The sequence below is a fragment of the Cyclopterus lumpus genome, chromosome 10 (genome assembly GCF_009769545.1).
Source record: "Cyclopterus lumpus isolate fCycLum1 chromosome 10, fCycLum1.pri, whole genome shotgun sequence".
In the NCBI taxonomy this organism is placed as follows: Eukaryota; Metazoa; Chordata; class Actinopteri; order Perciformes; family Cyclopteridae; genus Cyclopterus; species Cyclopterus lumpus.
Window position 1 is genome coordinate 4174826 of NC_046975.1, and position 23975 is coordinate 4198800.

The 23975-nt window shown below is 43.5% G+C and overlaps 3 protein-coding genes across 4 annotated transcripts; all 3 read right to left on the reverse strand.

Annotated features, from left to right (window-relative positions):
- Positions 1–515: 515 nt before the first annotated feature.
- Positions 516–3758, reverse strand: LOC117737899 (calnexin-like). Its single transcript, XM_034544145.1, has 6 exons — positions 3725–3758; positions 3372–3445; positions 2682–2801; positions 2507–2609; positions 1345–1402; positions 516–621 (listed from the first exon to the last, which is right to left on the reverse strand). Exons 2-5 carry the CDS (start codon positions 3435–3437, stop codon positions 1347–1349), a joined length of 345 nt encoding a protein of 114 aa, XP_034400036.1. The 5' UTR covers positions 3438–3445; positions 3725–3758; the 3' UTR covers positions 516–621; positions 1345–1346.
- Positions 3759–5085: 1327 nt separating this feature from the next.
- cnga2a (cyclic nucleotide gated channel subunit alpha 2a) lies at positions 5086–10240 on the reverse strand. Its single transcript, XM_034543722.1, has 10 exons — positions 10152–10240; positions 8988–9098; positions 8674–8859; positions 8446–8556; positions 7672–7778; positions 6543–7030; positions 6165–6443; positions 5917–6015; positions 5366–5743; positions 5086–5271 (listed from the first exon to the last, which is right to left on the reverse strand). Exons 1-10 carry the CDS (start codon positions 10238–10240, stop codon positions 5086–5088), a joined length of 2034 nt encoding a protein of 677 aa, XP_034399613.1.
- A 2544-nt stretch (positions 10241–12784) lies between these two features.
- LOC117737637 (plastin-3-like) lies at positions 12785–22949 on the reverse strand. 2 transcript variants are annotated; one of them, XM_034543720.1, is made up of 16 exons: positions 22792–22949; positions 20141–20209; positions 19274–19425; positions 18968–19097; positions 18745–18877; positions 18500–18581; positions 18209–18374; positions 17984–18123; positions 17402–17497; positions 16786–16972; positions 16597–16675; positions 16381–16501; positions 15225–15358; positions 14955–15078; positions 14665–14789; positions 12785–14012 (listed from the first exon to the last, which is right to left on the reverse strand). In XM_034543720.1, exons 2-16 carry the CDS (start codon positions 20199–20201, stop codon positions 13880–13882), a joined length of 1863 nt encoding a protein of 620 aa, XP_034399611.1. In that variant the 5' UTR covers positions 20202–20209; positions 22792–22949; the 3' UTR covers positions 12785–13879. The 2 variants fall into 2 exon arrangements, with proteins under 2 accessions (XP_034399611.1, XP_034399612.1); XM_034543721.1 differs by lacking the exons at positions 20141–20209; positions 22792–22949 and having other exon boundaries at positions 19270–19370.
- Between the last annotated feature and the right edge of the window lie 1026 nt (positions 22950–23975).

Sequence of the window (23975 nt, forward strand, 5' to 3'; positions counted from 1 at the left end):
TTACATCTCCCTTTAACAGCTACCAGGTGGTGGCGCTAGTTTCTTAAACAACCAAATGACAGTAGCAGTATTATTAACAATATAATTAATACATAATATTATCTGCAATATGTATTTTATATGTGTACATAATTATAAATTGTCTGTTGACACTTAATCAAAACCACAATACAGTCAGTAAGTCAGTAATCAGGCATTCACACTGTGTAGTTTTAAGGATAAAACAATCCACCGATCTGGATCAATATATTCAATGACCAACGGTCCAATATAGTCGATGCAAGTGAAAGCATCAATACACATCATCACCTTGTAATGCCCACGACACATGTGTGTGACCATCTCCATCCAAGCTCACCTCCTTCCTCCAGAGCTCAGTTATAAAGTTGTCTAGTAACAGTAAAAGAAAATACAAATATTAACAGTAATTAAGGCACCTCAACTTAATCGAATCGAAATCGTATCGAGGAGGACGATTAAATCCAAAGAATAAATCTAATGCATGGAGATGAACCCTGTGATTAACATGTACGCTCCTAGTTTCATCCACTCATCAAAGATGTGATGGCTTCCTCTTGTGTGTTTCGTCTCCTGTGGTCGTAGCGCTGATGATCAATGATCCTACCCGAACACACACACACACACACACACACACACACACACACACACATATGTCCACAATTAGTTTTGGTTTCAGGGTCAGAATGGACCTTTGTAAATTGCAGGTTTCATAATCCTTGATGTTCAAAATCCATGAAAGAGTTCTGGCAATAAAATCCTGAGTGTCACAAAAGGTCTGCATGGATCCAGCAGAACATTCAACATGCTAATCTGTCAGGGCAACAATATACACACGTTGTTATGGCCTCTAACATAATATCTAGAAACTTAAAGGGGTGATAGTTAAAGGAGTGGTGTTGCAAGCAGAAATGACAACAACAAAAACTTTAGCTCGACCCAAACCGAGCACATAAATCTGTGTTATTGGCATTCCAGTATTTTGCAAGGTGATGTATGAGCTCTTTACCAGACATTTGGGTTGGAGCTGTGCTCCGTGTTCTGCCCTTTCTGGTTGTTTTTTTGTTATGCTCGATAGCACGGAGCCAGAACATTCCCCAAAATGTGGTCATGGGTTATTCATCAAACGAGCTGACCTTTTTTAAACCTGCTCACCTCAGTCATACTCTGTATTATTGAGCACCCTATGATAACAAAACCAGCTATCATCCACCAATTATCCACTCTGCATTAAATGTCCTCTGATGGATGGATGGATGTGCTTTTGCACCTGTAGAATCAACATTATCAGTCACTATCACCTCCATATTGTCTGTTGAATCTCACCTTCAGGTCTGATTACCATGAGTGTCTCTCCTCCTCGTTCCAGCTCTGTCAGCCTTTCCTACACATAGAAAAGAAGACGGTACTATCATTACTACCATCTGGAGTACTACAGCATGCCCACATGATGACAAAAAAGTGCACAAGTGCCCCTTTGGATGCCCAAAACGCGATGCAGTTACCTCTAGGGTGCCCTTCATGTGGTGAAACGTGATGCAATGCCCTCTGTGATACCCTTCATGTGGTGAAATGTGATGCAGTGCCCTCTGTGATACCCTTCATGTGGTGAAACGTGATGCAATGCCCTCTGTGATACCCTTCATGTGGTGAAATGTGATGCAGTGCCCTCTGTGATACCCTTCATGTGGTGAAACGTGATGCAATGCCCTCTGTGATACCCTTCATGTGGTGAAACGTGATGCAGTGCCCTCTGTGATACCCTTCATGTGGTGAAATGTGATGCAGTGCCCTCTGTGATACCCTTCATGTGGTGAAATGTGATGCAGTGCCCTCTGTGATACCCTTCATGTGGTGAAATGTGATGCAGTGCCCTCTGTGATACCCTTCATGTGGTGAAACGTGATGCAATGCCCTCTGTGATACCCTTCATGTGGTGAAATGTGATGCAGTGCCCTCTGTGATACCCTTCATGTGGTGAAATGTGATGCAGTGCCCTCTGTGATACCCTTCATGTGGTGAAATGTGATGCAGTGCCCTCTGTGATACCCTTCATGTGGTGAAACGTGATGCAATGCCCTCTGTGATACCCTTCATGTGGTGAAATGTGATGCAGTGCCCTCTATGATACCCTTCATGTGGTGAAATGTGATGCCGTTCTCTCTAAGATTCCCTTCCAGTGGAGAAAACATTATACAGTGCCTTCTACGGCAGTAGATAAAGCATGCAGCGCCCTCTAGAATGCCCTTCCAGTGGAGAAAACGTGATGCATGACCTTCTGGATGCCCTTCTTGTTGTGAAACAGTGATGCAGTGCCCTCTAGGATGCCCTTGCAGTGGAGAAAGGGTGACTTTCCAGTGACGAAACGAGATGCCCCAACGCGTGCAGCTGCCCCTGCCCGTCAGACAACCTGAGTCCACCGCTGACAACTACTGATGTAACACCTCTTCTACAGGTACTTGAAATAATATAAGAAATAAAACATTACCTTTGGTATCCACTGCCTCTGTCCGCTTTGAGAGCTGAGGATCATCTGGTTGAGCATCGTCAGACTTCTTGTAGTAATACTGTTGATCAGGGGGACCAAATCTCTACAAAGAGACACAGACACATGGATTGACTTGTCCAGCGGACCAAACTCTGCACTATAACGCATACTCTACCTTGTCAGGCCACATGAAGCTAATGAAGAGAATGGCAGGAAGTCCGACGGTGAAGACGTAGACACCCCAGAGCCAGGGGCGCTGGTGGGTGGCCATGAGGAGGCTCTCGATGATACCCGGCTGGAACACATATACTGTTACAGTATATGTCACCAATCATTTAGGAGTGAGACCATGAAAGCTACAGTACAGGGAACATGCCGACTGGAGCAGCAATTTCATCTGTAATTAATTCATATGATATATCATATGAATATCACTAAGTGGTGTATGTGATTAAAACCCGTTTCACGTTTTCCTTCTTGGGGAAGCATCATTTTTGACACTACTCATGCTTGCAGTGTTCTCTGACCACATGCAACATTCATTGAATTACTGTATCGTGAATGTAATAGATTTTTAAAGTGTTTTACTTTCATGGTGGACTATGACTACACCTGAGGGGGATTAGGATTTGATCCAACCCATTTCCTTTGTTGCATGAGCTGTAAATAATTGAAACTGGCAAGCAAACCATATTTGTTTATTATTTCCATTGATTAATTACAGAATCATGAAGCCCAAAAAATACGTTTTTTATTCTAAAACTATGTTTTGATTTGTATGTCTATGTGAAAAAAACTACTCTCTTTTCCCAACAGTGATTAATAGATGCGTTTCATTGTCAATGGAAATTGCAATAAAACGTACCTGTGCTGCAGCAGACGTAGGCGTCACGCCGGCTACCAGCATCACGCACAGCAACACAAAGCTCATCTCCGTGTCTGAAACGCACACATAAAGTCAAACCCACACACAGCACACACAGTAACTGTTAACACACTGCATGCGCACACACAACATGAACCCCTTGATCCACGACTACAAAGATTCTCAATAGAAGAAAGAAGATGATGATGATGAATCTAGATGCAAGGAAAGAGACGTGCACAAGGGAAGAGTCCCAGGACAAGCAGAGTGGGATTAAAAACAAAGAAGATTAAAAAAGATAAAGTGAGAGAAGCACAGAGGAAGCTACAGAGAACCAAACAGCATGTTTCTACCTTTTTAACACAGAGATTTCTCTCACTGTTCAGTTCCTTTCAAGTGACTTCCTGATGTTACATTGGACTTTGGTCCCAAGTCACTGACAAGGCTGCAGAGTGTGACCACATGAGAGGACTTTTAACAGAAGAGCCATTCATGGTTATGCAGTAGGTGTGTTCAGTGCATGTCATTTATCATGCTCAAAATAAATGGTCAGTGCGAGGGTATTTAACAGTATTTTAATACTAAAGCTGCTGATGAATAATGACTGATTGGTTTCAACAAGAGTGAAACATCTGTGAGACAGAAACAGATTCAAAGCAAGGAGGGTTTTTCCAGAAGAACAAGAAAAGGTTTCCATTTTTTGTTTATGGAAAGTTAATGTGAAGAACAAGACCCATAGACAGGGGCGTCTATGGATCTAAAGTGGTTAGCATGCCCGTCTTTCAATCAAGGGGTTGGCAGTTCAATCCCCGCCCTAGTCGATGTGGCCTTGAGCAAGACACTTAACCCTGCATTGCTCCCCGTGTATAATGTAAAGTGTCTTTGAGTATCTTGAAAAGCACTATATAAATTAAATGGATTATTATTATTATTATTATTAACAATATCAGCGTAATCTTATCCGATTACTGGTGTTGTTTCTTCTGCATTCATTTAGTTTGTGCTCTGGCCACCATATACAAAAGTCCTTTATAGACAACACTAATGCCGTCACAGAAAATGTGCCTAAAGGGATAGTTTGACATGCGGAAAATGTCAAACTATTCCTTTAAACTCAAATATATTATAATATACGTTCTAATATATGCGAAATATGAGCACATTATTTGATTTGGGTTCCGACCAGTTGAACACTCTACTGGAGTAGTGTATATGAAATGTAAGGTGATGCATCTAAATTCAGCTCTCATAACTGGAAGGCTTTCTCGAGCATTCGTGGAGATTTAGCGCCCCCTATTGGGCATGAACATAACTGAAGACACATGTTAGACATAATTCAAGTGGACACTGTTTAGGCTTATTAATGTCCCATAGTAGTGTACTGGTTAGTTCTGTAGTGGCCAGTGTGTTTCCTTTACTATACAAGCCTATACGTTCCACTGGCACATCACATTGTTTTTTTTCCTGGTGTCTGATCGGGGCAAAAGGTGCGACACACATATAAAGTTAAGTAGAATTATAATGAATTGAATCCACCAATATGTTCTCATCATCTATTAGAAAACGTGTAAAAATAAGAGACAGGAAATTTGAAAGAAGTGAAGAAGACATTAAGACAGCTTCAAAATAAAGTACAAATACTTTTTACATGTTGGACAAATAATGGTCAGTTAACATCGGACAAAATGAGAGGTTCAAGGTGTGTTGGCATTATTTAAAGCCGGATGTTGATTTCACTGCGCACGCCGTCACCGCCAAACACACTCTCGATGCCGTCGGCGTCCGACAGGAAGCCGCTGCCTGTGGCCCCCGTGGTGACATTGTGTTCGAGGGTTGTGATTCGCTGTTTCAGGCGAAGTTGGGATGAGTTGAACTCACTCTGCAGACGGGCCAAACACGTCTGTAAACAAGGTGATCAGCAGTTATTACCATTCTAGTTTGGAAAGTGGCCACAGGACCAGCAGCAGCTGCAGTAGTGGACTAAGAGCACTGACCTGGAGCCGATCCAGACTGGTTTCCAGCCTCTCCACCTTCTCCTCGAGATCCTCCCCTGCGGACACGTTTACTTCCTCCAGAAGCCCCTCCTTACGCAGGATGTCCCGCCCCCTCTGCTCCAGCTGGGTCCTGGCGTGGGGGAACTCCTGAAGCGCCTCCATCAGGTCTTGTTTGGAAAGGCAGAACAGGTCCGAGTATCCCAGACTGCGAATGTTAGCCGTGCGCCTGTTCCCCATCTTGCTGCCGCTGATGTTCAGGATGCTGATTTCTCCAAAGCAGCTTCCCGATGTCAAAACGGCAAATTGGGTGGCTCCATCCTCCCCCACCACTGCCAACTGGCCATCTTTGATTATGTACATCTCCTTACCCACATCTCCCTTGTACAAAACCAAAAAATAGACAGAGAATATATTTGAGCACTGAAAACTAGCCCTTTTGACTCGTGTTACTAGTGGTAAGGCTAGAAACAGAAGTAAATGTGCCTTGCAAGAAGTAGTACAACAGTAGCAATACTACGTCCTCCAACCAGTACCAGTAAAATGATACTAACCTTTCTACAGATGTAGTCTCCAGGACTGAAAACCTGCGGTCGAAGCTTTAATACCAATTCCACAAGGAGGCCTGCCTCGCAGTCCTGGAAGATACGCACCTGGGTGTCCACACACACACACACACAGCCAATATTATTTTGTCGCAAATAAGTTCAGGTCCTGTGTGTGCCTGATGACATAATGCTTTCCATTGATGGATAAATGGTGCTAATTGAATTTGGGTCACATGGTCTACGTATGTCTCTACCTTCTTCAGTGTGTCCAGGTGAACATTAATAGCAATCTCTGCTCTCAGTTTATTGGGCAGGCTCCTCAGCACTTCCTGCTCATCTATCGTCTTCTTATTGGTCCAGAGGTAGTCAAACCAGCGAATGACGCGCTGCTCAAGCACCTTGCTCACGTTCCTGAATTGCATGTAGTGTTTCAGTGTGTCTACCCGGCTCTGAAAGCCTGCTCTCGTGGCATTCATATTGGAGATCATGGATCCAACATTGCCCACAATGGAGGCAAAAATCAGAACACCAACCTAGGACAGAAGTACTAGTGTTAGTGAACAACTCCAACAACTGAGGATCAGTCACGGTAAGATAATGTCAGCTAAAGTACGCCTTTGCTATAGACTTACCAGAAAATCAAATATCAGGAACAAGTATTCCTCATCTCTAACCGGAGGAGGCGTCTCTCCAATGGTGGTCAGTGTCAGAGTGGACCAGTACAGACAGTAAATGTAACTTCTGGTCAGGGAGCCAAACACAGGATCCGATGCATTGGGATAAACCCAAGAATCCGAGCCCAGTCCGAGGACCTTGGAGAAGCTGTAGTATCCACAGGCGTTCCAGTGGATGATCACCAGGATGTACAGAACCAGTTTACAGATGCGGAAAGCGTTGGGGTAGCCCGTCCGCGTCTCGGTGCGTTCGAACCACTCAAACAGCCGCGGCAGGCGGAGCAGCCGGTTGAATCGAAGCAGAGGCGTGTAGCTGATTCCGACAGTCAGGTACAGGAGGTCGGTTGGGAGGATGGAGCAGATGTCACTTTTACACTGCAAGGTTCGAACGTAGCTTTCTCTCAGACGCCGCATGTCTTTCACCATCAAGCCTTGATCCAGGAAACCTTCACGTGCATGACACACATAAGTATATTAATCAATGTCGGTGTCTTTCAGATTACAGACGTGTTCGTTAAAACCAGGCGGCAACCTCCATTCTGGAAAGTGAAATCAATGTTGAAGTGCCATAAACCTGCATTCTCGCTACTGACAAGCAGGGGGCGACTCCTCTTTTTGCAAAAAGAAATTTGATTGTGTAGAAGTCTATGAGAAAATACTCTTCTTCTCTCTTGATTTATTCCATCAGTAAACATCAGTCTCTAGTTTCAAGTCTTCTTCAATACAGCATGATGTTCATTTAGTAAATTATGGTCCATTTACAGTCAAATAGACCATAAAGCAGGGTATGCTTTAGGGCGGGGCTTAGTGTGATTGACAGACTGGATCTTACCAACGTTGTCTGGTCCTTGGAGTTGTCGGGGATTTTTCTCTTTGAACTTTATTCTTTTCACAGATTGTAAACAATAAAGTAAATATAACAGTTTGGTTGCAAAACTCAAGACTTGAAACTGTAGTAAAAAAGGGGTAACGTCACGGTGACAATGTCCACGTCTTATATAGAGTCCATGGTTAAAACCAAAATCCAGGACAACGTTTTTTATCAAACATTTTCAAGTAGCAATTATGCCCCCAGTGTGTTCAGTACCTGTGTGGAGACGAACAGCGATATCCAGGATATAGACTCCATCACAGAGGTAGTCAAGTACCAGCCACACCAACACATTCCTCATCTGGAGCTCATTGAAACAGGCCCTACAGAGACACATACACAAGGACACAAGCAAATGAAACAAATCATACCAACAAGTACAATATTCACTCTTCTTTTAGCTCTGATTTTGGTGCCCGACTAGTTCTAGCTAATTGGCCTACTGTTTAGTGCTGGGCAGGTTGTGTACAGTGGATTTATCAGAGCTTTTTTTGATGAAAGTGCAGCTTCTGGAGACGGTGCTGATGAGAGTGGGAAGACTGAAACAAATGGAGCGGTAGAAGGAGATGTCACAGTAGTGACATCGCCTCTTTCACACTACTAGGATAATTTTTACAGGCACTGCTAATGATTCGCAGTATAGTTGGGTCTTTTTTTCACACATGACATGGCAATACTGTAATAAATGGTGCATGGTACAGTCCCGCAGATGGCCTTAATGCAACACGTATAGATGCCAACTGCCATGAAACTCAACAGAAGAAGAAAAAGAAGAAGAAGGGGGCAAGGTATGTCTTTTTATTTTCAGGACCATTGCGGGCGAGTCATTGCCAATGGTGCCAATGTTCTTGTAAGGGATTTGGTTAATATTAAATATTAAAGTGAAAACAAGTAGCGACTTTAAAATATGTCAGTGGTATGCTTCAGAAATAAGATTCATGGAAATACAAGAAGAAGAATTGTTGTATAGGCCCAGTAATAGTTTCCCACCTGACAACTAGCATGGTCCAGTTATAAAATACAGCAGAACCGATCACCATCAGCCAGTAGTAGTATGCATCATCTGATGGCGATAAGACCTCGACCTTACACTTCCTCTTCCTGACAAAGAGGGGGGGGGGGGGGGGGGGGGGGGGGGAGATGTACATGCAAGTGTCAGTTGATGTTTTAATGTGTACGCATTTAGTCTTTTAACAAAAAACAAAAAGAGTGTCTTACGTGCGTCTGGAGCGTCGGACTTCATGCCCCGTGTCAGAGCCGGTGTGGCTGAACCTGCTCGGCGGGGCTTGGATGTCCGTGTTGGCGGGGCCTCTGAAACGTTCCAAGAAGGAATCCGGTCTCTCCGTCTCCTCAGCCAGACTCTTCTGAGCCCATTCTCTCAGAGTCATCACCATACTAACTATCCTGAAGACGGGTAGACAGACAATTAACATTATCACACACTGGAAATAAATCAGGTCTGAATACATCCTTTTGAATATTCAAAGGGTTCAAAGTCAACATGTAGATTTTTTTTTTACCAGCTGTCATACCTGGACAGAGCACCTCGCCCATGCAAGGAATTCTGGGAATTAATATCTCTTCTGTCAATGGCCGCCATCCTCTGAAGCTCTGAAGAAGTGTCATCACACATCGACTGTGCTCTACACACACGTACCCCAAAACACACACATCAGAAATACATAAATCAAATAAGTCAGTGACTGTGTATCTCCTTCTTGATCTCACATGAAGGCCAGAGCATTAAATGGAGTAAAGAAATGGACTTGCAATTCTAAAGTTGAAAACAAAGAAATGTACATTTAGTTATTGTAATGTATAGGTTATTTAATTAAATGTTGTGTTAGCTAACAGTTGCATAACCTTTTTACACATCCAGCGGACACGGAGCAACATTAGCATTCGTTTTCTACTCCCGTTTCAGTCCAATATCTGGTCTCCTTTTAGCTCCTGAGACAAAATATCTGTCTCTTTGACTGTATGCTACATGCTACGCTTTGTTCATTAGCAGGAGGCTAACTTTTTTTGTTGCTAACTGCCATTTGGTGCTGGGCAGGTAACATACTGGGATTTATCTGAGCTTTTGTTTGGCTGAAATCATCTTCCTGCTTCCTGGGTTGGATGAGAGCTGTGACGCTGAAGCTGAGATAACATAAAGCTGAAAGAAGTTGAAGCGTTCTGTAGATCTGAGGGCCACTTCAGAATTGGGTGATAATTGCACAGGTTGCTCACTATCAGTAACAGCCAGGTTTTATTTTTTCATTGTTCATACAAAAATATCAAATTAAATATTAGTAAATGATATAGCTGTCTAGTTAAGGTGGAATGCAATACAACACTCAAAAGATGAACCTGCTGCCAGCCTGAACGCAATATATATATATATATATATATATATATATATATATATATATATATATATATATATATGTATAATATAATAAGTTTTACTGTGACTTGATGACAGACATCTCATCACATCGCTCTCCATCCTTCAGTGTGTTATTAATGTTGATTCGTTTAGATTCAACATCTCAAATATCTCCTATAAAGCTTTAATTCTCAAAAGATGCTTATAATAGTACAAAGTTGATTGCGTGTGTGCGTGCGTGCGTGCGTGCGTGCGTGCGTGCGTGCGTGCGTGCGTGCGTGCGTGCGTGCATGCGTGCGTGCGTGCGTGCGTGCGTGTAGCCTACCTGCTGGGTGTGCTGTCAGCTCGGTCACTCTCGTCCTCTGTCCAGGTTTTCACTGACAGCCTGTGTGAATCCTGCACTGGATCTGACATACTGCACACACACACACACACACACACACACACCCACACGCACACACACACACAATGATGTACTCACAGTCAGAAAAAAGGAAGGTATCAGGCATCACCACGGATACCAGGTGGCATAGCAACCAGCTGTACAGTAGTTATGACAACAGATCAGAAGAGGGGGAGAAAGAAAGATGTTTACTAACTAACCTGAGAGATGTTCCAGATATCCAAACGTGAGCCCGTCAATCCATCAGTTGAGTTCTCGTCTCTCTCCACTCTGCTGGGTTCACCAGACAGTAATCACGAAGGTCTGACCAATGAGACGGAGGATGGACGGAGTGAACAAATCAGCGATCCACCTATCAAGGGAACGATCACATGGCACACTAAAAGAATATTTTAAATTGCAAATAGTGTGCTTGTGCGCGTGTGTGTTCCTTTTTCGCCAGCGAGCTCATCTGAATTCAAGGGCCTTGTTTGAAGTGGCCTCCGTTGCTGGAAGTGTGTCTTTGTGTGCGTTCATCCCTCTGATTACTGCAAGAGAAGTGCTTTTCATGTAAGCACACACCTGCACACGGGCTTTGAGATATTGGAATTAGAATATTGAGAATATTGATCTTACGTTTCAAAGATCTGTTCATTGCGGTTTCAGAAATTTGAGCGACTGTTTTTAAAAATGTACTCAGAATTAAAATGACAATTTTGGTCTGTTAAAGGACTCATTATAACCTATGAATAATATTAGCAATACTAGACTTGAGTGGACCAAGTAGCACAGATGGGAATAATACCAGATTCCTTATTGGTGTGCTGTTCCTCGCTGTGGAAAGTTATGGATGTTCGCCGCTCCGGTGGAATCTTCTGTAATATGCACATATGACATGAGCAGGTTGCAGTATTTCTTTCCAACATGTTATATAGCCCACTGAATATTGGTGTACTTTTTTCTTAGGTTCCCCCTTTAAGAAGCTGAAGCAGGCGGAAACCTGCTCTTGATTTATTCCCTCAGTAAACATTGTAAACATGAGTTCATGGTCTCAATCTCTAGTTTCAAGTCTTCTTCAATACAGTATGATGTTCATTTAATAAATGAGGCTCCATTTAGAGTCACATAGATCATAAAGCAGGGTATGATTTAAACTAAAATGAACAAGACTGACTCGTGGTTGTGAGCTTCCATCAACCAGTCACCTTGCAGTTCATATCCAAGTCTTGTTAAAAATAATTGATCATTAAGACATTTGTGTCATACAGTGATTAGCATACAAGTCTTGAGTAAGGGCCAAAAAGGTGTGTTGGGAGGTCACAGTTGCTTTTGACCACCTAATTCTAAGCAGTGGAAGTTTGAGCAAAATGGGAAGAAATGTGCTCTTTCTGCTGAATTGCATTCACGAGAATGGGACGAGCGCGAGGCCACGGTGACCTTTGACTACCAGATTTCTAACCAGTCTATTGATGGACATTGATCCCAAATTTGAGGACATTTTCCTCGTCAAAAATCGACGGGGCAGACGGACGCATGTCATAAAAGCATGGCGGCGACTAAAGCTCATCAACCCGCTGCACCTCATTTGTTTTGTGGAACACAATGTCGTTAATGTCGTGAAGGAGGTGAGTACGTGTGTTCTCGAAATGTTGAACGACTCCTTTAAGCTTGACATTTGGGTATAGGGAAATTGAAAACATCGACATCCAGCTGTGGCTTTATGTGTGCCATCAAGGCTTTTTAGAGTAGACAACTCAACACCGAACTGATCCAGATGTAGTAATCCACTGCCCAACACTTCCCACAAGCCAAGCACTCTTTTAGCTTCGGTGCAACAGGGTATCTTAGATCATACTTGTAATGGTTATTTGAATATTAGGCTAATCTAACCAGCTTTACACTAAGGTTAGGTAGGACATTATACGTAAATAAATAAACAGAGACTTGAGTTTAAGATTAATTACATGGATATATGGATTACATGTGTTCATTTTAACTTTGAATTATTCATTTTTAAAAGTATGCATTTAATTCTGTGTTTTAGCCTTTAGCTATGTATTTGTAGATCAACAGGTGAATCCTCCGTCCTGTTTCTGGTCAGCCGTCTCCACTAATGAAGGAGCAGCGCCCCCTGCTGATGAAAGAAGAGCACTAAAAGCTTTCAGTACCAGGAAGCTGCTTTAAGTTGCAGGAAAAACATCGAACCCAGAAATGAGTCCACATTTTTGCCTGGTCTTGAGGTCAATGTTGGTCTTTGGTTTGATGCCTGAAAGAAGGTCTGTGGTTACCGTGGTTACCACAAGCTGAATAGATGTGAACGTTCTCCTCGGTGATCAGGGGGTAGGGCCATGCACACAAGCTGTTAGAGGTACAACCGGTTTGCACCAGCACTTTTTTTTCTCTTGAAAGACAGAATAACATTAAAACTTGTCTTTACTAAGAATTTTTAATGCATAATTCATTTATAGTTAAAATTAATTCATTATATTCCCAAATCAATTCCAGTCCATCAACAGATTATGATTAAATACTCACAACACCTTTAACTAAGAACAAAGAGAAATAGAAAAACAATCCATGGAAAAATGCTTTTATTGAATATTATTGATCTGATAACACACTGAGTTTTGGAAGTATTGCTATCATGTAAAGCATGATCTCGCCCACAGTGAAATTCCACAGGACCGATAAAGATACACATTCGGGATTAAAGAAAAATAAAGTGAACATTAGTGGAATGTCAACATCAGCAGCAAAAGACCTGAAACATTTTAAAACATATCCACATATTCAGCTGCAGCATTAAGACAAAAGAAATATTAATATTTCAGGAAGGGAAATCAGTCTCAGAAATCATATTTCAATCATGGCTGTTTATTCATTTCAGATGGCAACAAGGTAGAGAAGAAGCTGCTGCATTGATGCACTGTTATTTCTCTAAAATGGGAGCTTCAAAGTGTTTTTAATATTGGGGTTTGATTAACGTCAGGGGTCAGAAATATCTTTATCCAGATTTTTAATTCCCCCAGATGTAATATAATATGAGTTGGCTTTTCTTTTTCTTTTTTTTATCGGGATGAATTCATTTTGGGTCAATTCATTGATAAATGTATGAATGAATTAAATTAATTGTTTACCAATAACCAAATAGCATGAAACAGTCACCATAAGTGAAGAAATAAGACGAGATATGGCATTCATGTTATTTGGTCAGTTTGTGGATTTACCCCTTTAAATGATGAGCCATTAATCATACCTAAACGCATGCCTCGTATTACATCCATTAATCTATTTCATAAGCATCCCCCTAAAATCCCATTAGAATAGATGTGATTAAAGCGGTTAGTTAAAGGACTTACATGTTTGACAGGTTCCAGGGACATAAATAGCCTAAAGCCTCACACAGCTTTGGTCTTTTTCTTTGTTTTTAAAGGCCAAACGGTGTTCAGTAAAGAACATCGTTATTGTAGTTGGAAGATACCGCAGCATGGAACCGACATACCATGAGGCAGTGGCACATGGGAAACGCTGAGGCGTGATTAAACCTGAAGCTCTGAAGAAGAAATATCTCCTTGATTTTTTTATATATGTCTTTTGCTTTCAGCAGGGTGTGTGTGTGTGTGCGTGTGTGTGTGTGCGTGTGTGTGTGTGTGTGTGTGTGTGTGTCTCCTTTACGCCTTCTTCATGCCTCTCCCCATCAGGCAGGCGAAGATGGTCATCACCATTTTGGGGTTGATCTCCACCAGGTCCTCCGGCAGGGCGTAGACTTTGGCCCCGATCTTCCTCGCCATGGAAATGGCAAATCTGGTGCAGGAAAGGGTCACGGTTAGGATCACTATGGCAACCAATGACATCTGTGACCCTCTTTGTATTTTTGGAAATGCATTTATTTCTGTTCGACATATTGTTTGATCGTCACCGGGTTTTTTTTTTTTTCACCAGCTACATTTGGAGATATATTTGTGTATTTGTATGCATAATATTTTGTGGAGAGACTGTTGCTTTTATCCACGTACCCGATTCACACCGGACTAGTATTACCTGGGGACCTCGAGTAATTTGTCATAATTGTGGAAGTCTGTGACTGTAATTTATTCCAACACGGATGACCGTCCATATTTCACCAAACGCAGAGGTCATGTGATAATATAGTCCCATGATATGGTCTGTGCCTCATTCCTGTTTGAGAATCATGGAGGCTGCATGGGGAAATGTAAACTACAGTTTGAGCAGCATTTTGGGGGTACGTTCAAGAGTTCCATCTCGCTGCGCAGCATGGAGACCCAATGGCATCAGACCACATCTACATCCCATGAGATCCCCTGATGATACTAGTTAGTCCTGTATGAATAGGGCTGAAGGGCACCTCCGTTAACTCTGTCCTCTGGGCTGGAATGGAGGCGCACTGTAACCTCTAAGTCACCAGGAGCAAACGCACAGAATAGTAGGTAATTACTTGGCATTGTTTAGTTTGTCTTCGTCGGACAGACTTCCTATCTGAACCAGCTCAAAGTTCACACTCTGGGGCTGAATGGCATCGATCAGGTCCAGAACTGGCATGCTGGTCCCGATCGATTTGTCCTGAACGGAGGGAGACACACACACACACACACACACACACACACACACACACACACAAACGTATACAAAACATTATATGAAGCACACCGTAAAAATAGAACCGACCTTCTTTTTGGTGGAGGGTGGAAATACAGCGCACAGGCTGGTCGTGTTGTTAAAACTCACCTTAAAGCTTTTGATGGAGGAACTCTTGCCGGCCTCGGCCAAAGTCTTGTTGACCCATGACACTATCAAGTCGTCTCCTGCCACTTCTCCGTGTCCGAGGTCTTCGAGAACATTTAACGTGTACCTGCGCACAGATCGTTCACGTCAAACCCGGCTCCTGACAGGAACTGTTTACCCACAGAGCAGCGCCCTCTAGCTGTTTCAGGCTGCAGGGTTTCTCGTGGCGTTACCAGGTAAAGAAGTTAGGTTTCACTATAAAGTGGAAATCACCTCCTCATTAGCTGCCACACCAGGGCCAGAGTTAGTGTTGCATTGCCATCGTAGAGGTCCTGTCCGCCGATCCCCACCAGGGAGAAACCGGCTTTTTCCTTACCCAGATCCACAGCGTAGGTACAGTTTTCCATCTAAAACACACACCACACACACACACACACACACACACACACACACACACACACACACACACACACACACACACACACACACACACACACACACACACACACACACACACACACACACACACACACACACACACACACACACACACACACACACACACACACACACACACACACACACACACACACACACACACACACACACACACACACACACACACACACACACAGTTAATTGTGTGTTGTTGTGTAGCAAAATGGGATCTTGGAGACATTTATTGTTGATGGAAACTACCACTGAAGCGTTTTTTATTCAACCTAACCCGGCTGGTTAGAATATTGCAAAATGATTTCTAGTATTTTTATATATATATATATATATATATATATATATATATATATATATATATATATATATATATATATATATACTACCGTTCCAAAGTTTGGGGTCACTTAGAAATGTCCTTATTTTTCAATGAAAAGCACTGTTTTTTTCAATGAAGATAACATTAAATTAATCAGAAATACACTCTATACATTGTTAATGTGGTAAATGACTATTCTAGGTCGAAACGTCTGGTTTTTAATGAAATATCTACATAGGTGTATAGAGGCCCATTTCCACAACTATCCCTCCAGTGTTCTAATGGTACATTGTGTTCTTAGAAGACTAATGATGATTAGAAAACCCTTGTAAACCATTGTGCACAGCTGAAAACAGTTATGCTAGTGAGAGAAGCTATAAAACTGCTGCAAATGGAGCATTCTTTGATGAAAGCAAAGTTTGAAGAACAAAATTAATATTTCAAATATAAATCATTATTGCTAACCTTGTCAATGTCTTGACTATATTTTCTATTCATTTTACAACTCATTTGATAAATAAAAGTGTTTTCATGGAAAACATGAAATTGTCTGGGTGACCCCAAACTTCTGAACGGTAGTGAATATACATATATATATTTCCCCTTATTACCTGCAACACCTGCTGTAGCAGTTCGTAAAGTAGTGCGTAAATGTACCTTTTTTAAATGCCCTCCTCCTACTCCCTTGAATGGAGGGAGGTTGACTCTGCTGTCCCAGTCCACCGGCACCTTGATCCTTTCATAGAGCTGGAGGATCACCATGGCGTCCTGCAGATCGCTGCATCAACACAAGCATACGCACAGGGACGTGTTTGAGTAAGCAACAAACGGTCTGGAAGCAAAGCAGCTTATTTCAGACGGAGGCACGCTGACCCGTAGATGTGGTGAACATGCGGACTGACTCCCAGAGAGTTCATCCAGTTCCTGAACGTCCTCTCCTCTCTGGTCTCACCTAGAGGGGGAGAGGGAGAGAGAGAGAGAGAGAGAGAGAGAGAGAGAGAGGTTAGCGTCCACGACGGTGGCATATGTGGGAGGGGGAGGGGACTATTCCTCCACACTTACTCTCCAGAGTCCAGTCCTGGTTCTCCGGTTTGGTGAGCGCCGGGTGTTTGTTGAAGAGCGTGGCCACGAAGGCCATGTTGAGCTTCGCGTTTCCACTCACGACGTCGGTGGCGGTCACAAACTGTCGGCAGCCGAGGCGGTCGGCCTGCTTGAGCATACACTCCGCCCTCTTGGTGAGATCCTTCTCCTGGGCGACACACACATACAGACACAGGAGGTGGGAGGGGGTTTACAGAACATCCTTCACGGGCCCGAGTGCTAAATCGTGTGTCAGTTCATTGTCGCACGCACAACAATTGCTATGCAGCAGACCCTGTATTTGTCATGTGATTGGCTGAGTTTCACAAGGGTGGTACTGTAATGAAAAGGCCTGTCCTCATAGACAACGCTGACATTAGGCCGGGGTCGAGAGGACGGTTCAGACATGCAACATAAAGACGGTGAATGGAACGGACACTTGATAACCACAGAGATTAGACTGTAGAGTTTGTTTGTGTGTGTGTTTTGAAAAGTGTTCCTCTCAGAGGGGACCAACGCACTACCTGATCCCTGCTGTAAATGTGACGGAAATAACAAGACTGTGGAAGGTGAAGAACACACTAACAGTCCGACTCACATAGACACCGGTCATGTCCACCTCGATGCGTGGGACGTCCGCTTTGCTGCCGTCTGGAGCAATCTGCTCGAGCAGGTGGAAGTACGCCTTGGAGTCCTGCAAAGAAACAGACGAGTTACTCCCCACCACAAACGGCTGGTTTCTTCCCTTCGTGTGGGTGGACCTCACTAGCATTGAGTTACGTTTTTAGCTGTATGGATATTATATCGATATCCTTTTTGGATATCGTCTTATGGCACAATAGTCGTTTTCTAATTTCCAAGGATGCATTACGGTAAAGTGATGTCATCTTCTCAATTGTCTTAACCCGCTTAGTCCACGTCACTAATGATTACTTATAAAAAAATATCAATGCCTGCAATATTTTCTCATTGATACGAGGAGTTAGGTCTAAATATCGTGATAATTGCCCGACTGTACAATATGTCATTTTTCTGCTAAATCCACATATTGAATATCAATCAGATGGCAGCTCACGACCCTAGAATGAACAAAAACGGCACTAAGGCGTCTGACGTCTTAGAAAGCCTGAAACGGAGGTTCTCACTGAGAGGTTTGGGCTTCACGCTGACGCTTCCTCACCTTAATGTCTCCAGAAAAGTTGGATATGGACATGCCGACTTTCTTCAAATGGAAATTGGCCCAGCGCAGCAGCAGCTCCTCTGGACTGAGCTTCATCAGCTCCTCCAGGCTCTCCCCTTCCTCCAGCAGCGCTGCTATAGCTGTACACAGGTAGACACGATACTTTACACCTTTACGATCTGTGTGTTAGAGTCCCTGAAGTGTGTGCGCGTGGTTTGTTCCTACCTTCATTGCGGCTCAGCTCTATGTCGGCGAACAGTCCGATCTTGATGATCTGCCAGAGGAGCCCGAGCACCAGGTGAGGCTTCCCCTCCTTCAGATCTTGAGCGCCGATGTTGACGACTTGGCAGCCGATGGCCGAGGCGGAGTTCAGAGCCAAGTTCAGATTCTCCTGTTGGAGTTGAAGTTGGGTGACGGAGCGCCAAAACAGGAGGTCAGAACATAGTGTGCATGTGTGTAGCGAAGTTAAATCACTGAACACTACACACGCAGCTGATCACTGTGTCACTAACTCACCTGTGTGGTGAAAGCGGTGAGTTTCTTTTGATTGATGGTTCTCTCATCGATGGTGTCGGCGACGGAGAGGTTGATGAGTTTACTGCACGCGAGAGAAGAAAAACCACATTAGCACACTGACGTGAAACAAGGCCTCCACAGCGACTGTGAGAAGTTCACAGGTGAGGCTCAAATTAAAAAGGTGCAGATGAAGGTCACAGTTAGAGTTGTGGATAGAGAAGCACATGTAACGCAAAGTCGGTTACCAAAGTATGATGCCGTCTGCCACTGCTTTAAACAGAGCTTCAGTTTCGGGGTTGATGGGCAGGATGTGTTTACAGTCGGGATCCTTCTCCAGAGAAGAGTTGATGTAGTTGGCAAAGGCAAAGCGCTCCTGCTCTGAAATACAGCGGGGTCAAATGTCAGGTGTCTTGGCCTGCTGACATCCAGGCCCTTGCGTACCATTTCAGAGGCTTTCGTGTTACTAACCAGAGATGGAATGCTGGGTTCCTTCACTGGAGATCATGCTGGTTCCCCCGATGGCTAAGATACCTTCTTTCTTGTTCAGAGCTTTCCTGAAACTCTGGGACGCGCGGTCGTCCTTCATTTCCGTGAAAATCTGAATGTGCACACACAAAAGAAGGGCACGCCGAGGCTTCGAGTCAATCGGGTTCATTTGATAGGCAAAGTGTCGGGCCCCGCACTATGCCCACACTTTGGACTGAACCACCTGGGCCCCAATGTGTAGTCAACTGTCAGTAAGGGCAGTGAATCCGTCTAGTTAGTGTTACCTACAGCCGTGAACTCTTCGAGCTTGATGCGGCTGTCGTTGTCTCTGTCCAGCTTCTGGAGGAGTAGCCTGACTTGGTACCCGGGCATGGGATAGCCCACCTCGTTGAAGAGGTCACCGAGTTCAGAGGCGCTGATGTACCCGTTACCGTCCACATCTAGAGAAGAGGGGCAGAGCCAGGGGAAATGACAAGTTTGAATCTCTTTTCCCCATCGGTGCGACAATAGCAGCACAGTGTGCAGTAGAGGAATAACCATTCTCAGTCAAAATCACAAGGTCACTGCACAGTCAACATGAGAACAGCATTAGAAGAGAGTGATATACTATCCAGACTTTTGGTGAGATATGTAATAAATGTGACAAAGTATCCCTCGAAACAATTCCACCAACAGTTTGGTGAAACACGTTCATTCGCTTTCTTAGAGTTCGGCGAGAAGACTGATACCACGCTCAAGTCTGGTTGTTACATAGGAGGCAGGAGAAAGTTAGCTTAGCACAAAGACTGTAGCATAAGGAGAAACAGCTGGCCTGGCTAATCAGCCTACCAGCACCTCTTAAACTCACTAGCCAACACTTGAAACCTTTTCCCTTGGACAGAGCCGAGCGAGCTGATTCAAGTCGTTATGCTAAGCTAAGCTAACAGCAGGTGTAACATGTCAAACAATTCAAAACTTAAATGTGGGCGCGTCACGGGTTTAAATTTCCTCCCGTTTATCCCAAGACAAACATCTGTCTGTCAGATGGGGAACGCTCAGTGTTGATAGCATGCGTTTGTTCAGCTGCTTTACCCTCACGTCAAACATGGATGACTAGTTCATCACTGTCTGATTGGTTGCTGCAATATCCACACACACACACACACCTTTACTCACCCACTTTCTGGAAGGCCTCCTTGATCTCCTCCATCTCCTCGGCGCTGACATTCGCTGACATGCTGACGCCTATGAAATAACACAGCACAGTGCTGTCATACAATTTCTCCACACGTTATACACATAATGATTATGACGATCACATGCCAAAATTATAGTGTGTGTTTCTCAAATAAATGAGTCGGCATTCCTCCTCTTTCGCCATTTCTTCCTTTAGCAGGACCAGGAAGTAATGGTTTGATGGTATGAGCTCCTGTGTATTGATGATTGATTGTGATTGTAATGTGGGTGTTTGGGTCCCTACATTTCACTTTTCATATTCATAGAATATTGTCGCAAAGGAGCGGCGATGCCTTAAAGTTCCCATGTTGTAAAATCTTTGATATTCATGTCTTTCTTTAAATGTATTATAAAGCAGGTTTAAGTGCTGTATAATTACTGTGACCGTATCGAAACGTCCAATGGAGAAATGCACACAGCCCATAATCAGGGACTCTGCCTTTAAATGAGCCGTCAGCATTTCCATACCCGTGACCCTACGAGCCTTTTACTGAACGGCAGCCACTGGGGGGGACAAGATGTGAATTAGCCCGAGCAGGAAAGAGTCGTGAAGTCAGCAGATGTTTTTATTAATTTGCTCACATTGGCCCCTGTACGGTCAGACCAGACCCTGAGCTTGTTGCTGGGAGCAAAACAGTGAAGAAACAACTCCTATCTGAGAGGTTAAAGGATTGGTTCACCCAAATCACAAGAAAATCATACTTTTCTACTTCCCCATGATTTAAGTTGTTCTGTTTTGAGAGCCTCTCGAGATACAAATACAAATGGAGGTGAATGGCATTTGGCAAACAATCCCCAAAACAGCCCTATCTCCTAAAAGTGACGCTACTATACAACGGAACTGTACTGCAGATTATGTTTTTGAGGGACGGTCGTTTGTGTCCCATGGGAACCAAAATCCGTTTGACCCTTAATCTGACAAAGTGCTTTAGTTTAAGTTTTAGTTTGGTCCCTTTAAGCCAAACCATGATGTTTTCTTTACTGAACCTAAGCCCCCCACCACCTCCACAGCCCTCACTGTGAACATATTATGCCCAAGTATAATAAATATATATATTAGCGGTGTGACGTATGAGAAAATGATTTAGTAATTTGGGGCGAGATGTGATACCACAATCAGGCTAGAGGTGGGTCCCTTTTTGGATCCAGATCCCTTCAGCAACAGATCTTAGGCTCGGGTGGCTCTGTAGCATCACACCCTACATCAATGTTATAACACAAAACATCAGCCGAGTCATACAGTCCCAGTAATAAGGAATAATGAGATTAGACTGTACTGTGTATGATTCAGGATATGAGAAAGCTTTCTGCAGCAGAGAGCTGAGACAAGAAGATATGGCAACTTGCTTTATTGACAATCAATGCAACGCCAGGAAGCCAAAGCAACCCGGACAAAACAAGCATTATGAGTCTGAGATATCAATAGCCTCTACAGTCTGATTTGATGATCAAACGTAAAGACATCAATGATGCGCCTCCTCCCCCTTCTCCATCTTCCACCGGCGACTTTGGAGAAAGTCCACTCAAATTGTTGCTTTTGACTTTTCTTTTTCTTTTTTCCCCCAAATCAAGTTCACTCAAGATTCCTGTCTAGATGTCTTGGAAGAAAATATACGATCTTGTTACAGCATTAGCACATAAACAAATGGGCGATGCGTCAGCACGAACATGCAAAGGCAGTGGCTGCATAGCATGGGCAGTCACGCACAGACAAAGACAGGCAATCACAGAGCCACCAATGTCAACACAGGGACGGTGGTCTGATCACACGCTGCTTTATGTCACCTATTGCCAAGTTATTTGAATAATGAATGATGCATTCTGCTTAATGCAAAAACAGGCCTGTCTACACAGTGCAGACAATAGCCGTGGCAATAGATCCTGAAGACCTTAAGACAATGGTTACTGATTTACTGGGTAAAACAACTCATCGTGTACAAAATCGTGTAGGATTACAGAAATACAATATTAATATTGTATGCCACAAGATGTCACTGCTGCATAAGTAACCAACATTGCTTTTAAGGCCTGCCCTTGCTATGTTTTCTGGATAGGTTACTTAAAGTAAAAGGTATAGAGGCTTGTGTAGGACGATATTAATAAAACAAAAATGATGTCATCAAATAAAAATGACGTGATCAATACAAATATATATATATATATATAAACAGTCTCTATATTTTATTTTATATATATATCTATATATATAGATATATCTATATCTATATAGATATAGATATATCTATATATCTATATAGATATAGATATATATATAAAATTGTAATGAAGAATAAATAAAGCGTAAATTTGCACACGTGACTGAATAATTTAATGGAATTGTTTAGTGTGCGGAGACAATGATCTTTCCAGTGTCCAAACCAGCTCGTGTCATCTTCACAGTATTCCTCACAGATACTGCGCATTGTTATCATGTTAAAAACACACATTCTGAGTTACTGTATAAAAACGTAGCCTATCGTTGGTCCGCGCAGTGAGTTATAAAGCCGCTCCGCTGCTCCTCCGGGAGCCTAACGCCAGACGTCCCCCTGCGGAGCCGCGAGAAAACGCCCTAAACGGCTCCTTCCTCTCACCTGAAGTCCGCTCGTGCAGTCCAGTCCAATCACCCGGGGAAATGAATCCCTGTCCCGGTCCCTCCCGCTGACACCGCCCGCTGAGGAGAACCGCACCGCCCCTTCCGCGTCACCCCTCCTCTCACCAAGCCCTCCTCCGCCTTCCTCACCTCCGCTCACTTAGCAGGAGAACATACACAACTTTAGTGGAGAGTAAGCTAACCTAACTTAAGAGGAAACCTAAATACTAATACAATGGAAAAAATATAGCCTATTAAAAAGTTTCTAAGATGGCTGACTCTGTTTGCCGGTTGTTATGCTAACGCTAACCTCTTTCAACGCAGAAACACTCACGCGCTAGCTTAGTGGGCCAGTTATTGGAAGGTGGACACAAGGTTCCACCTTCCAATAACTGGAACTGGAAGTTACACATCAAATACAGTATCACAAGTAACTGACATTGAGGAATCAACAAACCACGCAATGAGACCTGTTGGCCATCTGCTCGGTCAGCCATTAGACCACCTGCTGAATGCTGGAAAGAGCACCAACACTTATTTCAACAGGGAACACTGCTCTGACAATTCAGGATGGAGGACTAAAACACCAGAGGAGTACAAGGAGGCACCCGGTATTCAGCCACAAGTTTCAAAGTGGAGTCTTGACAGTGTCGGATATTATCAAGATCCATAAAGACCATAAAGATCACGTTAAACGGGGAAATGCTTGAACTCAAGGCCCTTGACCCAGAGAAAAACAACTTGGTGAGATTCATAAACAAGGAAGGAATGATAATGCAACCTTAGTCACACAGAGGTCCAGAGGTGGACTTGGGCCTCCCCCCCATATCTGAAGCCGTCGACATGTGGGGACTGGGATGTGTCGTGGCTTTCTGTTTTTTGGCCAGAACATCATCCCAGAAGAGTCAACAAACCACGCAATGAAGGCTCTTTGCCTTCTGCTCGGTCAGCCATTAGACGTCCTGCTGAATGCTGGGAAGAACGCTTCCAACATGAACACTGCTCTCCCAAGAGGATATCTAGGACTCGAGACACCAGAGGACTACAAGGAGGCAACCGGTATTCGTTGAACTGAAGCTTTTCTCCCGGTGCTCCGGTTTCCTTCCACAATATAAATAGAAGCAGGTTATGTCAATTGTGCTGTCACTGAAAAGGAAAGTGAATTCCTTCTTCAGATGTCTTCAG

What these genes read in the sequence shown, in the direction of transcription:
- LOC117737899 (XM_034544145.1), bottom strand. Translation starts at nt 3,437, where the DNA reads ATGAGCTTTGTGTTGCTGTGCGTGATGCTGGTAGCCGGCGTGACGCCT. An exon ending in GCTTCATGTGGCCTGACAAG is followed by an intron (nt 2,610 to 2,681) that starts GTAGAGTATGCG and finishes GTCTCTTTGTAG; the next exon opens with AGATTTGGTCCCCCTGATCA. An exon ending in AGAGGCAGTGGATACCAAAG is followed by an intron (nt 1,403 to 2,506) that starts GTAATGTTTTAT and finishes TTCTATGTGTAG; the next exon opens with GAAAGGCTGACAGAGCTGGA.
- cnga2a (XM_034543722.1), bottom strand. Translation starts at nt 10,240, where the DNA reads ATGTCAGATCCAGTGCAGGATTCACACAGGCTGTCAGTGAAAACCTGG. An exon ending in GAGACTACATCTGTAGAAAG is followed by an intron (nt 5,744 to 5,916) that starts GTTAGTATCATT and finishes GTTTTGTACAAG; the next exon opens with GGAGATGTGGGTAAGGAGAT. An exon ending in CCAGTCTGGATCGGCTCCAG is followed by an intron (nt 5,272 to 5,365) that starts GTCAGTGCTCTT and finishes CCTTGTTTACAG; the next exon opens with ACGTGTTTGGCCCGTCTGCA.
- LOC117737637 (XM_034543720.1), bottom strand. Translation starts at nt 20,201, where the DNA reads ATGTCAGCGAATGTCAGCGCCGAGGAGATGGAGGAGATCAAGGAGGCC. An exon ending in GCAGACGGCATCATACTTTG is followed by an intron (nt 18,582 to 18,744) that starts GTAACCGACTTT and finishes TCTCGCGTGCAG; the next exon opens with TAAACTCATCAACCTCTCCG. An exon ending in GAGGAGGGCATTTAAAAAAG is followed by an intron (nt 15,359 to 16,380) that starts GTACATTTACGC and finishes TGTGTGTTTTAG; the next exon opens with ATGGAAAACTGTACCTACGC.